Consider the following 15,775-nt stretch of genomic DNA (forward strand, 5'->3'; position numbering starts at 1 on the left):
ATTTTGTTTTAATCAACGAAATTTGTTTATGTAGAAATTAATTTATCTAACTAATTACCTGCAGTTGAAAAGTTGCACAAAAAACATTGAATAACGGAATATTCATTCATTCAGTATTACTAGTACATGGACATTTCGCAGAATACACTCCCTTTAATCTCCCTTTTTCTCTCTCTGCCTATCGCTTTCTAGATCCAAAAATTAATATTTATTCCCTTTTAGAAGGTAAATTATCTCACGAAACTTTAGCATTCCGATATAGAAAACATACATCCATGTGACCATGTCTAAGGTTCTCGAGCCCCTAGAAGAAGCAAAAGTAGAAGAACAGAAACCCATAAACCAAGAAGAAGAAGGATCGAAGCAAGAAGAGTTGTTTGGATCTCTATGTACACCAACTTCAAGTGACCACAAGATTCCTGAGCTGGAGACTTGTCCTCCTGCGCCAAGAAAGAGACCGCGTGAGATTCCTCTGACAAAGAAGAAAAAATTGTCCAAAGATCTTAAGTTCTTTGAAGCCACCGACGTCGGTAGCCACGAGGTAGAGACTTTCTTTGTTCATAACCCTAACCACGTCCGTAAGAAACGGAGGAGTAATAGCGCCTGAATCTTTTCTGTTATATCTCTTGTATGTGTTTCTTCTTTCCCCACAAAACACAAACTTGATTGTGTAAGTTTGTTTGTTTAGACATCAGTTTCGATCACTTTGTATTATTACCTATAACTTTAACTCCGTTTGTGTACATAAATTTTGTATATATCGACTTTGTTTTATGTATCTTACAGTTTGATCCTCATAGCAATAACAAAATAAATAATAAATGCAAAAATAGTAGGTGAATTAATGATATCAGTTGAATCTTAGGTGCTAGAGTAATTAAAAACAAATTATCGTATTGGATCTTTTGGGCTTAAGGACTACCTTGATGCACTTGGGCTCAGGTGGTCCATACGATATTGTTGTTTAGTGTTTACTGTTGTTTCTTTTCTTTGGTCAAAAACTGTTGTTTCTTTTCTTGCATCTTATGCAGAGCTTAATAAATATTTGCAAGACATGGCCGGTCCGGAGCATAGACAAAAGAACCGCTGATAGCATCATGATTTTAACCAATAATTTTAGTTGTATATAGGGTATTATAAAAAATTTACATGAATAACACGGACATAAAATTTAAAATGAGTTTGGGGCATCCAATTTTTTTTTAAAGTGTTGGACCGGCATTGTTGCGAGATTATATATTATTGTCATCAGCTCCTCAAGAAAAATAAATAGTGCAAACAAGAAAAAATGTTCCGTTCACAAAACGATAACAAGAAGATTTACTACAAACCGATAGACAAGACACAATAACATAAATAGAGATACCAAGAGAAACATTGCCAAAGGTCCCGAAATTGCCCGGTCAGAGAGAGAGATTCATAATGGACTAGTGTGGTTACCGTTGACCAAGACCTTGGTCAACTTCTCGATCTCCCATCTCCTCTCGTCCGAGTTCATATTCATGTAGTAGCTATCGGTGATCCCTTAATTAGAATGGTTCATAACAAGATTAGAAGAAGACATAATCATAATCACAATAATCATTAAACGACTAACCGGAAGATCTTTGTCTTGAGGTATTGCCTCGTGTTTGCTCTTGTTGTTAGGCATGCTTTCGGAGGTGAGAGATGACGATTGTGAAAGGTCTATGAAGAAGGTTATATATATATATATAGAAAGTGCATGTGAAACGAGTAAGTGAAACTTGAAAAAGAGTTAGTGCAAAGTGATGACACATGCTCTTTGTACTATAAAGTATGTTTCTGTAATTAGTACAATCAACTCAACAAGAATAAACATAGCTGAAGTGAAATCTTTTTTATTTTATTTTATTTTGTAAAAATTGTGTGATATATTTCAACGAATCAAATAACTAATGGAATATTCCTTTTGGTGTTGCTTGTAGACATTGCATGTATGCATGCTATGTTTTTGTATGGGGCTATGCGGTTATCTATAAGTCTATATACAAAACACACGTACAAATCTATATATAAAATCACCCATTTTTACGTGCATATATATCAATATATGTGTAACTCGTGGTGGAATGTTAAAAAAAAAGTGTAGCTCCTGGTGGAGAAGGTGAAGGAGAAAGGATCTTCCAAGGGATATCCGGCGACCAAATTCTGCATTGCTCAGCATGCAATGACCACTTTTTTGTTACTTTAGACTTTTTCTTTCCCATTATCTTTAACAAACGCAAACAAGATCGTACATAGTGCTACAAATTTTTACTCTAATGGATCTTATAAGTTTTGACACAATTATTAGTGGTGATTGTTAGGTAAACACGCCTCATGAACCAAGAGCGTGTGGCCCATTGGTTTATTCTGGTGAATAAAGAATTCGACATGTGGTTCAAGGTCGTAAATCGAGTTTCCATCATTTTAGAAAAAGTTTTGTGGTTTTCTCATAGTCACTGTAAAACTAATTAAATCACACATAATTTGGTTTCTAGTTTTCTTTTTTTCTTTTACACATTTTGGGAAAGGAATAAAGGCTTCCGACAATGCAAAGGGGGCATAAATTAAACACAACGATGTTAACTAAAGTGAGTGGAATCCTGTTCTGTTAATGAAACTGTGTGCATCACAATGTTGATAGTTATAAACATCCAAAGTTATAACGACAACATTACAAGAAGAAGCAAAGAACTAAAAAAATGAAAATAAAAAATAAACAAGCAAAAAGTAAGAATCTTCCAGCTTCCAAGATTTCTTGATTTATTCACAAGTAATGCCAAATAATTAAGAATTTTAGATGAATAGTTTTGGGACTAATCCTTGCACAAAGGCAAAGAATCTAACTATCCATGTTAGTTCTCTTATATATATAATGATATGTATTAAACCATAGCATAACAATCAAATTAATCTTTACTCTCTATCTTTTTCTAACAATCAAGTTATACACTCTAACAATGGTTCCTCCAAACCCACCACCTAGAACACAACCACATCCTCAAGCCCTTCCTGCTAGAGGCTTGAACCCTGTCCTATGCATCATCATCGCCCTCATCCTTTTAGGCCTCCTTGTGGGTCTCGCCATATTGATCACATACCTCACCCTCAGGCCAAAGCGACTAGTCTACACGGTAGAAGCCGCGTCGGTCCAAGACTTTGCCATTGCCAAGGACGATCACATTAGCGCCAAGTTCGACTATGTGATCAAATCATACAACCCGGAGAAACATGTCTCTGTGAGATACCACTCCATGCGCATCTCCACGGCTCACCATAACCAGTCCGTGGCTCACAAGGAGATCCCTGCCTTCAAGCAGCATCCAAAGAACGACACAAGGATTGAGACGCAGCTTGTGTCGCACAACGTGGCATTGTCCAAGTTTAATGCGAAGGACTTGAGGGCTGAAACTACTAAAGGGGTGGTTGAAATGGAAGTGTATATAACGGCTAGAGTGAGCTACAAGACGTGGATTTTTCGGTCAAGGAGACGTACGTTGAAGGCTGTGTGTACGCCGGTGATGATCAATGTTACATCGAACTCGTTGAATGGATTCCAGAGAGTTTTATGCCGGACTCGTCTTTAGTTTAATTTATTTATCGACTTGAGTTTATTTTATTTGTGTGCGTCATACGTGTATCAAATTACTATGTGCCCCTTGATTGATTGTGTGTGTGTGTTACTTTTTGAATTTCTTCTTGTATGCATTCATCCCATACGTCTTACCATTTCGTTATAAAACTCGTTACACTCGCACCTGATACACGGGAACGAAGAAAACTACATGGGGAGCACGCTTACACCTGCAAGAACTAAGGGTCCAGACCATTGTTTCTTTTAAAGGTTTTACTTTGTAATTTGTATTCAAATTGTTGGAAATGGTTTTTGAACTTTAACAAAACTGAAGCTTCTAATCAACAATATATTTTAGTATGTATAATTGTACATACATTTCTCAACAGAGAAGAAGAAATCTCACAAAGTAAATTTGCTAACATTTGATCCAAAAAAAAGTAAATTTGCTAACAAATCTAAAACAATCTAGACAATGTTTTTTTTTTCTCAACAATTTATAAAATGTTTAATTCGCAGATATATACGCAGAGTATATTCAAATATTAATGTGAATTATACATATTCTTTTTTTTAATCATTTATGTGTAACTAGGTGTTTTGCCTGCGATGCGGGTTTAAAAAATTTCCTAAATTTTTGAAAAGTTCTTTGTATACTATACTAGTTATATTGTGTTTTCCAAAAAGAATTCTTGCGATCAGTTTAGTATCATCTATGCATTGTATACTCTCGAATATATAAATATATATATTTTTGAACAATTAAATATTAAAATATTTTAGTGGTATAATTTAAACTTGGGTCTCTAGTTAAAAAACAAAACTTGTTTCCAATTTATGTAAAGAATATTATTTTTTTGAATGAGCAAAGATTTAAGGATGGTTATTGGCAAATAAATGTTTGAGAACTTTAACTTTTTTTTTTGAGATTCTACTGCTATAATAGTTTATGGGGTTTTGAAATATTACTAATTAATTGTTATCGATTCGAAGATTTTCAAATTTCATCAAAATTTTTTATTTATTTATGAGAATAGTTTTTCATTCTATTTTAACAAAATTTAACGTTATTAAAATATGTTTACCTTTTTTATTCATAAAATACAACTTTCAAAATATTTTAGCAATTAAAATAACGGATGTAAGATTTAAAATCCACTATGTAATTTGTTGTTTGAATATCACAATAACAAATTACATAGCGGTAGAGTTTAGGTTTTTTTACCTTTAAGTTTTGAGATTATTTTTTAGTGTTTAGGGTTGGTAGAGTTTTAGCGAGATTTATGGTTAGGTTTAGGTAGGGTTTTAGGGTTAGGTTTAGGCAGGGTTTAGGGTTAGCAGGGTTTAGGGTAGGGTTAGGTAGGCTTTAGGGTTAGTAGGGTTTAGGGTTAGGTAGGGTTTAGGGTTAGGTATGGTTTAGGGTTGGTAGGGTTTAGGGTTAGTAGGTTTTAGGGTTAGGTACAGTTTATGGTTATGTAGGGTTTAGGGTTAGTAGGGTTTAGGTTTAGTAGGGTTTAGGGTTAGTAGGATTTAGGGCTAGAAAGGGTTTAGGGTTAGAAAGATTTTAGGGTAAGGTAGGGTTTAGGGTTAGTAGGGTTTAAGGTTATGTAGGGTTAGGGTTAGGTAGGGTTTAGAATTAGGTAGGGTTTAGCATAGTTTAGGGTTAAAAAGGGTTTAGGGCTAGTAGGAATTAGGGTTAGTAGGATTTAAGGCTAGAATGGGTTTAGGGTTGGGTAAGATTTAGGGTTAGGCAGGGTTTAGGGTTAGGTGAGGTTTAGGGTTAGAAGGGGTTTAGGGTTAGGTAGGGTTTAGGGTTTGATAGGGTTTAGGGTTCGGTAGGGTTTAGGGTTAGGTAGGGTTTAGAGTTAGAAAGGGTTTAGGGTTAGCATGGTTTAGGGTTAGTAGGGTTAATAGGATTTAAGGCTAGAAAGGGTTTAGGGTTAGGTAGGATTTAAGGTTAGGCAAGGTTTAGGGTTAGGTCAGGTTTAGGGTTAGAAGGGGTTTAGGGTTAGAAAGGGTTTAGGGTTAGAAAGGGTTTAGGGTAGGTAGGGTTTAGGGTTAAGTTGGGTTTAGGGTTAGGTAGGGTTTAGAATTAGGTAGGGTTTAGGGTTCGGTAGGGTTTAGGGTTAGGTAGGGTTTAGGGTTAGGTAGGGTTTAGGGCTAGAAAGGGTTTAGGGTTAGAAAGGGTTTAGGTTAAGTAGGGTTAGTAGGGTTTAGGGTTAGGTAGGGTTTAGGGTAGGTGGGGTTTAGGGTTATTAGAGTTTAGGGTAGGGTAGGGTTTAGGGTTAGGTAGGGTTTAGGGTTAGGAAGGGTTTAGGATTAGGTAGGGTTTAGGGCTAGAAAGGGTTTAGGGTTAGAAAGGGTTTAGGTTAAGTAGGGTTTAGGTTAGGTAGGATTAGTAGGGTTTAGGGTTAGGTAGGGTTTAGGGTTAGTAGGGTTTAGGGTAGGTGGGGTTTAGGGTTAGGGTTAGGTAGGGTTTAGGGTTAGGTTTTAGGTAGGGTTTTAGGGTTAGGAAGGGTTTAGGGTTAGGTAGGGTTTAGGGTTAAATAGGGTTTAGGGTTAGGTAGGGTTTACGTTTAGGTAGGTTTACAATTAGATAGGTTTAGGGTTTAGGTAGCATGAAGGGTTTAGGGTTAGGTTTATGTAGGGTTTAGGGTTTGATAGGGTTAAGTTCTAGGTTTATGTAGGGTTTAGGGTTAGGTAGGATTTAGGGTTTTAGGCAGTAGAAACAGTTTAGCGTTTGGTTTAGGTTGGGTTTAAGGTTTGGTTTAGAATTATGCTTAGGATTATAGGGTTTAGGTTTGTTTGTTTTTTTGTTTATGCATTTAGTGCTGAGTTTTTGGGATAAAATTTTATATTAATATTATAGATTTATAGTTTTTCTTTAAAATGTTAAAAATTTTAAAGTGATTTTTAATGTTCTTAAAATATGTATTTTTTTTTTAGGTTTTCTGTGATAATAAGTTGAATATATCTTATACCACAAATCATAAATATTTTGAGTCTTATATATTTTGTTCTTCAAGTTATTGTTACTTTTATTTCTTTTTATACATTTCTCTTAATATTTATGTATGCATCCACAATATTTTTTAAAAAGGATTTTTCATTAACTAATGTATTTATTGTAGTTTTAAATATATTATAGTTTTTGTGCACTTGATTAAATTTTTTTGGTGTTGGTGGTATTTGAAGTGGTTGAGAACCTGAATGGATATTTACTTTCATAAAATATTTGGTGTATATTTAAAAATAAAAATTTGTAAAAACTTTTAAATCATATGAATATAATATTCAACACACTACTGTTGACTGTTTATATACTTAAAATTTTAAAGTAGGTAATTGCAAATTTGCTGAACTCATAGATTCGTTACTACTTTATAAATTATCACAAGATGAGGTACATATGGTAAATATTGCTTTGATGATAATATCACGTCCATATCGTAATGTGTGTTTTTTTTGTTTTATCTACTATGTATTAAGAAATAATTAACACATTCAATAATACTATAGAGTAAAAAGCCCTTTCAATTGTTCATAGTATAAGCCCAATGTTAAACTCAAGTCTAGCCAAAAAAATAAAACTCAGAGACACGTGTCGGTATGTCAGAGAGTGACTTTCCACGTGGATAGCTTAGGAGAGAGGCAAACATATTTTTATATATATAGATTCATTACTAAAATAAATATTAAAATAACTCAATATTATATTTTTAATTATATAATTTAAAAAAATATTTGATTAATATTTAATTATATAATTTATGTTTTTAACGTTTTACTAAAATATTTTTTCATATAAAAATGCAATATATATATATATATATAAATTATATTTTTTAATTATAATTTTTAGATTTTGGATAATTCAATATTCTATTTTTAATTATATAATTAATAATTTTATTTAATTAATATTTAGTTTTAGAATTTATGTTTTTAATTTTTTACTTAAAGATTTTTTCAGATAACAATACAATATATACAGAAGTTATCTCTTTTTTAAATTATATTTTCAGATTTTGGATAATTCTTACTATTTTTAATAATAATTAATTATCTAATCAAAATCAATTAAAATTTCGTTTTTATTTTTTAATTTATTTATACATTTTATTCATTAAGGGTATAAACGATATTAACCACTCTAACTTTCAACGTGAGAGCTTCATTATAAAAATTTACTTCGCAAGTATAGATTCTATATGTTAGTGAACCGTGGAGTTTGCCAATTTGAATATCTTTTATATGTTGTGATATAATGCAAAATGTTCAAAATATCACATGGTATACTTCGATTAGAAAAATGAATTCTAAAAGCCGAACAATACAAAGGTTTCGTTAGTGAAAGAAAGATAGATACATTATAAATAACGTCCTGCAAGCATTGATAACGTTTGAAGAAAACTAGCTGTGGGACATACTCTTATCTGCAACAATCCTTCAACACTTCCATGTGACTGGTATGATCAAACATTGTTCGGTGTGTTCTCAGGCGGCGTAGCAGCAGAACGGACTCGGCGGCCACCCTCAGACTTAGAGTTCTCCGCAAACCGGAGGCTTCCTTGATGCATGTTCTTCTGCTTCTCCTGCTCATTCCATTCCGAAGCATAGTAGTGCTCCTCCGTACCTTTGACTGGATCTTTGGAAGGAGGCAAGAACATGCTTCCCCATTGTGGAAAGTGGATTAAAGTCACAGGTAACGTGCAAGCAACTATCATCACTCCCATCCATGTAAGTCCTTGTTCGGTTGTGAACTGTGAGGTCGAGAAAAAAATGAGCTGTGTGAGCCCTGACCCAAAGTTTCCTCCAGCCCCGGTTAAACCCGAGATGATTCCAAGGGCTCGTCTGGAGACAACAGGAACTATTGCAAATGTGGCTCCACAAGCTGCTTGTGCTCCTAATGAGAAGAGGATCATAGCTACAATAGCTGTGACGAGGGTGTTTGCGCGGCCGAGCCACACACAGAAGAGACCACCGGCTGTCTGAATGATCCATAATGCCCACAACCTTCCTCTCATCCCAAAGTAAGTGGCCGCAATATCAGATGCATAGCCTCCTGCTGGACGAGCAAAGAAGTTGGCCATTCCGAAAGATGCTGCTATGATTCCTGCTGTGTGGAGTTTCAAGTGAAATCTGAAAAAATCATGTACATATGTTTACTATTAGTACATACCCCATTAAAAGATACGTTTTCTAGATTTATAAAATACTTTTAGTAATTGATATTAACAAATTATATATTTTTAAAAATCATTAATTGTAAATATTTAAATTAATCATGAAAAAAATATTAGTTAATAGTTACTAAAAAGTTTTATAGTAAAAAATAATTTAATTGTAAAAGTTGATTATATTATTAAAATGTGTGAATACAAAAGTACTATATTTTCTTCTGTCGACATAGAAAACAAACCTGTCAAAGAAGTACTCGGCTATAACATTATCAGTGCTCAACTCAACTCCCATGGAATATCCATAAAGAAGAACAAAGATCCAAGTCCTGTAGTTTGTGACAGCGTACCACATAATCTACACCATTTGTGCAAAATCATGAGTTAAATTTTGATTCATATAAGTCCTTTCTCAAAAAAAATTTTGATTCATATAATGTAATAAAAATTCTTATAAAATGTTATATTATATCGAATGATAAATCAATCAATACCTTTCCGAATTTGTCTTTGGCAACTTCTCCCTTCTTCTCCAAGGCACTTCGGTTCCCATCTGGGAGATCTTGACCTAGCGTGAGCACCAAGATTCCCATGATGATATGCAACCAACCAGGGACAAAGAAGGCAAGCCTCCAAGCCGTGAACGCTGTCGCACCACAACGTCTTATGATCTCATAAACAACCGGCATGAGCAACTGAGTTATACCACCTCCCATGTTTCCCCACCCAGCTGCTGTCCCATTCACTAGACCGATGATCTGACTATTGAACATAGTGCTCATCCAGTATTGACAAGACACAAACGTCGCCAGACAGAAACCAATCATGAATCTCACCGTAATGAACCCTCCGGCATCAGCCACGAAACTCATGGAGAACACCGTTGGCGCGGAGAGCATCACAAGGAAGGCACAACCGTAACGTGGACCTAGTAGATCACAAACCGCTCCCATCACCAGCCTAGAGAAGATACTCCCTGACACGGACGCAACTCCAGCGTTTCCTATGTCTTGTTTGGTTAGGTTGAGATTCTCACGGATGATGGGGACGAGTGGTGCAGCTGCGAATGTGGAGACAAAACATGTGGAGAAAGAGATCCACGAGAGGTGGAACGTTCTCATGTGAGGGTTTGCGAAGGAGAAGAGCTTGAACACCTTTGCCTTATGTTCCGTGTCGACCGGAAGGTCGAACTTGGCCGTTGTGTCGGTCGGGACAATCGGTGAAGCCACCGAGAAAGCGAAGCTTTGTTCTCTACCGGTGACTCCATGCATGGAGCTTCCAGGCTCGCCACTAGGATCACCCATTTTTAATTAGTTTGAGATTTTGATGCAAGTGTATTGATTGATGATTAGAGATTACACCAGTGGTTTATATAGTAGTATTCCTAGCGTTGACAATTTCATAAAATGTATTGTTTGGAGATTCTCAACGGTTAACTAACAATTTAAAAGTATTCTTTAGAGGAATCTATTTTCGCCGCACGCATCTTCCTAGTCTCTCGCTTATCTCAAAGGTTACATTTCTCCTTTCAGATTACTTCTCTACCCTTCCTTATGGATAGGAACATATGGTTGTGTTAATAATATCAACTACTATCAGAGATTTGTCTATCAAGGTACATCGAGTTTAACATAACGGCTAGTTCTATGTAAACTAGTTAAAAGAACCTTGTCTTGTAGGTTTTCAATTTGGTCTTTTTTTACGATTAACTGTTAAAAACAGACAATAATTATGGGTTTGCCGGATTTTATCTGGCTATAGTCATATATGGTTCAGATCGACCCGAGTCTAACCGGTCTAAATTTGCTCTACATGGTCGAACCGGATCACTATATGATTTTATCTACACTATCGTCAGTAGTTGTCATCTAGACACGTAAGGAAGATTTTTTTTTTTAAAGAAGATTGCAATGGTTGAACAAGGCAATAAAAACACACACATTATTGATCTCGATCCTGACGTACAAATTACAATATATCTAAACATGTTTTGATGTGTGTGTAAATGTGCATTTAGGTTTAGGTTTGATCAATATATCTAAGCAGCTATTGTAATTTAAGACATGTCTTCATCTAAATCTCAGAGCTAGATATAACGCTTTTTCTTTTTAAAGAAGTAAATATAATGTGTGTGTGTTTTGAAGTTGGTGATGATATCTTTTTCTACATAAACAATCTTGTTACTCAATTGTCAAGGGTCAAAAATAACTACAAGAAATCTTGAAAATATATACATAATTATATTGATTTTGCTATAGAAAACATATCTCGTAACAATTTGAAACTTTCTGTTTTAGTTTTTCTGAGGTTAACAGCTAGAGAATCTGATTTTTTTTTTATCAAAGAATTTGAATTTCTCAAAAGTACAAAAAGTAATAAGAATAAAAACAAAATTTTCAAGATAAAAATAATATAAACTATATGGTGAATTGATATGTAGATATGCGTATAATCAAAATCTTATGTCCAAAATGTGTGTGCATGCAATTTTCAGTAAATATTTGAAAACGTCAAATGACTAAGTGCTTATCAATCAATCTTGATGACGTGTAGATGTTCCAACAAGTTGGGATATGAAAAGCAAACAGAAATTCGTTGTCAGAAATGTGAAAAGTGAAAGTCAACTACATTGATTAGCTCAACACCCTTTGTGTTGTTAAATTTGCAACATGTGTACATTTGCTATATCAATCAGGCATATATAACAATGGAGGCAAGGGAATACTACAAATAATGATTATCCACGTATAACGTTCATCATGTAGTTTATTTATTCTGATTAAAGTCAAGGCAGCTCTCTTTTGTAAATTTTGTAAGAAAATATATTTATAACTGAAATATACATAGATAAACATATATTAAAATTGTTGACAAAAATATCAATTTTCCGATTACAAAAGCAACCTTAGTTAATAGTAGAAAATAAAATATAGTGATTTTAACAGTGGTTTTAAATTCAACAGTGAAAATTAAGGTACACATCTTTCCTTAAAGTTTATTCTAATTGATCGATAAGGATTCCAACTCGACCAAGTGTAAGATCCCCTAGTCAGAATAGGCTAATTCTTGGGCTTATCCTTATACAGTTATACTTACTACATCATTGAAGTCTAGTTGTTCTTTTTGTTTTGTGGGTATACACAACTTGCATAAATATAACATTCCATATAGATGAAGTCAGAACTCAAAATAAACTAATTTAGACATATACTAATTAGCGCTTGGGATGTTGGAGAGACTTTGATTTTTATATTTGTGATAATGGATTCATTAACCTGCATCGTGGTCTGCCGACTTATCAAATGCTGGCAACTAAATAATTCTGATATTTAATGATGACGTACATTAGACTTTTCGTATAATTTCCCGAGATATAGACATCCTCGCTGACTCTCGAATATACAGACTACTATACTGTTAAACTATGATTATATTAGATTCAAATATTCAATCGTCCAAACTAACCGTTCGCTATATCTAGGGAACCACCCCTGTACATCTTCTACTTGTGTTTGTGTATTGCAGACGTACGTAGAAATGTAATATACTCTCTTAGCAGCAAAAAAAATATACCAGAGACATTAAAAAAAGCATATAAGTAATCTAAAACTATTGCTGATAAAATGTAAAAATATAACTATATGTGTGAGTTCGCTTTGATACCATGCTAAGTTTTCTAGATTTCCAACTTAAAACTAATTGGTCGTAAGTGAATTTGTCCAATCCCTTCTATATTATCCTAAATATATTTCTAGTGTGGTATCTTCTCTCCCGCGATTTATTATCTCCAACATAAAGCATATATAATTACTCTTCTAAATTAAATAATAGTGGGCTAATGATATGATTAGGCCCACGAAGATCCTTAAACTTCGAGTTTCCTTATGATTAAGAAAACTTTCGAACAAATGTAAATTGAATAGGCCTGGGCCAGTGTCAACAAATAGACGCACGCTAAGACCAAAATTTTAAACCCATTGGGTTACAACTAAACGTTGTCGTTTAGTTTACTTACGCGTTAACTTAAGCGAGTAAACTAAAGCTAGAACTTTTGGAAAAGTATAATGTTTTACCTAACGGATCAAACTTTTCTATATTGAACATTTAAGAATCTATACTATACTAAAAGGAAAATAAGAAGCCTTTTTAGCTACGCCACATCAGATCAGAAAATCAACCAATGAGGTTGGAGCAATGGGACATGTCATCTGTTTATGATATTGATTTGGGCTTCGTATTTGATTTTGGACTTTTTATTTTACCTTTCTTTATTTTGTTTAGGGCTTCTTCTCTTGCCTTTGTCGACTGATTCTATCTTCTATTTTGGATGATCATGCCTTTCTTCTCTTACCTTTCGACTTCCGTACCTTCCCTTGCTCTTCTCTTCAAATCCATTTTAACGCATATTTTCACCACTAACTTCTCTAATCAAACCTTGCGTGATCTCATTCAATGGATTCTTTTCATCTTCCTCTCTATTTGTCTATTTACAAATCTCATTCTCTTGACTTATGTGTGGATTAAAATTGAAAAGCTTCTCTCAGACAATCATCCCAACCTAAAGGAAACTCTTCAATCTCCAGCGACCGCAAGACCAATGAGAAGACCGTCGCCTCCTCCGAGACTGCGAGACCAAACGGGAAGTCCACCGCTTCCTCCGCCATTGTGATGAAACCAAACGCTCCTACCGCTCTGTCCAAATCCGAATCGGACCATCGATTGCATAGAGTTTTAGATATGCTGGAGCGTTGCCGTGGCTGTGTAACTTAAGTTGTAGCTCTGAATCGGCCTAAAAAAAAGAAACAGAGGAAGAGTAACAGCAACAGGGGTTCTGGCGGAGTAACAGAAGTAGCCGTGGAGAGGCGGAGTGGAGACCAGGACGAGATTAGCGGCGAGAAATTTGAAAGATGATCATTTACGCATATTTTTGGTTTAATATTTTTGGTTTATGCTCATTAAGGTGATGATTAATGATATGTCTCTTATCAGGTCCAAGTTGGAGGATCACCGTTGTATAAGGTAAAGAGAAATCGGGGGGGAAGGTGGTCTTGGACAAGTGTTTGTTGGATCACCGTTGTATAAGGTTAAGATTATATTATTAGCATGATTCTGTTACCATTGTTTCACAGCTTCATTTTCCTCAATATATAGCTCTGAAGTTTGAGCAACGAATCTCTCATCTTTCTCATTATGTTTGTAAAATTGCTTTTGTCGGGTATTTAGGGATTTAGTTGAGTTAATATGTGGAATCAACATTATCTTATGTTCTGAACCTTGGGTGGCAGCCATGGAGTCCCTATAGCTGCTACAAATTAAAGTTAGCTCTTATTTTGGCAATATTCTCTGTTGTTTATGTACTCTTTACACTGTTTTCTTTGACAGGTTCGACATGATACTGTCAGTCCAGAAATATTTGAAACAGAAAGGTATTTGCAATACCTTTTAGAGAGAAGTTGATATTTACAAACGTTGCAACTCTTTCCTTATTGATAGATTCTTAGGTAAGCAAGTGCACTCAGGCAAGGGATCCAAATGTAAATCATCCTTGCTGGGAGAGACCAGAGACCATGAATGAAAAGAGACCCATTAAAATTGTGCAGACACTCCAGGGACTGAGGTTGCTGTGGAGACTGCTGCAGCCATGGCTTCAAAAATATGCAAAGCAGCTGTTCAATTTTGCAGACACGTACATTGTACTGGAAGCTCATAAGTCTTACAATTCAACATGGTACGGGAACGAGCCACTATGGGCAGCTTCGAAATCACAGAAACTGAAGATCAGTATTATTCTCACTGGAGGTCAAGCACCTGGTGGGCACACTGTCATATATGGACCATTTGGTAAGTGTTTAAAAGACATTTTTGTATGTCTCAAAATGATGCTTTATGTATTGTTGTATCTTATTTGGTCTACTATTGATTTGTAATTTTCTTTTCGGTTTCGGATCACTTGCAGGAGCGTGATAAAGAAAGTACATTTTACGGATTTAAGGATGGTCCAGTTGGGATCAGGAAATGCAAATAGGTTGTCTTAAATGCAGAATACATTCAGCGTTAAAGGAACCATGTATCTGGACTGTATTAATATATGAGATCTTTGCCAAAAACTTTGTGAAAGATTGAGATTCTACAATTTTTCATCATCATTTAGAACTGTTTGATGTAGACATTCCGGTACTCAAGCATGTGTATAGAGCTGCAACTTAACTTTCTTAGCTCTAGCTACAAAATGACCTGAATTTGACACGCTGGCTCTGTATGTTTCATGAATTCTCTTTTAATGACCATGAATGAACTTTATATATACATAACCTTATTTTTGCAGAAACTGAGCTGCGGTTTTCTGCTAATTGCCCCAGAACTTTATATATAAAAAGTTATATATAAAAAGTTAAAACCTGATTCCACACTAACTATTCACTCTATACGTCTATGTCTACACTAACTGAGTTGCTGTTTTCTGCTAATTGCCCTGGAACTTTATATATAAAAAGTCAAAACCTGATTCTACACTAACTATTCACTCTATATGTCTATGTCTTAGGAGTCATGGCTCTCCTATCCTCTCATAAAACATACTAAAGAAAGCGGAGTAGGAGGAACCCCATATAGATAAATACATTTTAAAAATATAAAAAAAAACTTTTAAATAAACAAACAAACTAAAATTGTAACAAATTTAAAATATAACTTTTAAAAATCAATAATAAAATATAGTAAATTACTATACGAAATAACTTATATAATAAAGTCAATGTAAACTCATATTTTTAATCAATAACACTTACATTAAAAACTATAATTAGTTATTCAGATAATATAGTTTACTTGATATCCAAATATAATAACATATAACATATATAAAAATATATATATATATATAATAACATATATAAAATACCAGTAAATATCTGCATTTCTAAATAGTGACGATTGATATTAGGTTTTCATGCTACCTACCTAACTTAAAGTAATTTTTGTTATAATAAAGTTACTATTCCTTTTTTAATCGTCTAAA

General features: G+C 34.4%; 3 protein-coding genes and 2 long non-coding RNA genes across 5 annotated transcripts; 3 read left to right on the forward strand and 2 right to left on the reverse strand.

Moving 5' to 3' along the window:
- The first annotated feature begins 113 nt into the window (after positions 1–113).
- Positions 114–778, forward strand: LOC125577186 (cyclin-dependent protein kinase inhibitor SMR2-like). Its single transcript, XM_048738291.1, has one exon. It carries the CDS (start codon positions 284–286, stop codon positions 605–607), a length of 324 nt encoding a protein of 107 aa, XP_048594248.1. The 5' UTR covers positions 114–283; the 3' UTR covers positions 608–778.
- A 443-nt stretch (positions 779–1,221) lies between these two features.
- Positions 1,222–2,836, reverse strand: LOC125577187. The gene is made up of 2 exons (XR_007315559.1): positions 1,598–2,836; positions 1,222–1,524 (listed from the first exon to the last, which is right to left on the reverse strand). It is a non-coding gene; the product is annotated as an uncharacterized LOC125577187 (long non-coding RNA).
- Positions 2,837–2,872: 36 nt separating this feature from the next.
- On the forward strand, positions 2,873–3,732 carry LOC106433203 (uncharacterized protein At1g08160-like). The gene has a single exon (XM_013874048.3). The coding sequence runs from the start codon at positions 2,964–2,966 to the stop codon at positions 3,588–3,590; it is 627 nt and encodes a 208-aa protein (XP_013729502.2). The 5' UTR covers positions 2,873–2,963; the 3' UTR covers positions 3,591–3,732.
- Positions 3,733–7,852: 4,120 nt separating this feature from the next.
- Positions 7,853–10,534, reverse strand: LOC106360270 (high-affinity nitrate transporter 2.1-like). Its single transcript, XM_013799857.3, has 3 exons — positions 9,252–10,534; positions 9,000–9,115; positions 7,853–8,719 (listed from the first exon to the last, which is right to left on the reverse strand). The coding sequence occupies exons 1-3, from the start codon at positions 10,059–10,061 to the stop codon at positions 8,053–8,055; spliced, it is 1,593 nt and encodes a 530-aa protein (XP_013655311.2). The 5' UTR covers positions 10,062–10,534; the 3' UTR covers positions 7,853–8,052.
- Positions 10,535–12,869: 2,335 nt separating this feature from the next.
- LOC106441022 lies at positions 12,870–15,085 on the forward strand. Its single transcript, XR_007315560.1, has 3 exons — positions 12,870–13,840; positions 14,140–14,183; positions 14,259–15,085. It is a non-coding gene; the product is annotated as an uncharacterized LOC106441022 (long non-coding RNA).
- The last annotated feature ends 690 nt before the right edge of the window (positions 15,086–15,775 follow it).

Source organism: Brassica napus, chromosome A8 (genome assembly GCF_020379485.1).
Source record: "Brassica napus cultivar Da-Ae chromosome A8, Da-Ae, whole genome shotgun sequence".
Taxonomy (NCBI): Eukaryota; Viridiplantae; Streptophyta; class Magnoliopsida; order Brassicales; family Brassicaceae; genus Brassica; species Brassica napus.

Coding starts and splice junctions, on each gene's coding strand:
- LOC106360270 (XM_013799857.3), bottom strand. CDS start 10,061: ATGGGTGATCCTAGTGGCGAGCCTGGAAGCTCCATGCATGGAGTCACC. Junction 9,116..9,251: donor CCAAAGACAAATTCGGAAAG/GTATTGATTGAT, acceptor CAAATGGTGTAG/ATTATGTGGTACGCTGTCAC. Junction 8,720..8,999: donor GCCGAGTACTTCTTTGACAG/GTTTGTTTTCTA, acceptor TGATTTTTTCAG/ATTTCACTTGAAACTCCACA.
- LOC125577186 (XM_048738291.1), top strand. CDS start 284: ATGTCTAAGGTTCTCGAGCCCCTAGAAGAAGCAAAAGTAGAAGAACAG.
- LOC106433203 (XM_013874048.3), top strand. CDS start 2,964: ATGGTTCCTCCAAACCCACCACCTAGAACACAACCACATCCTCAAGCC.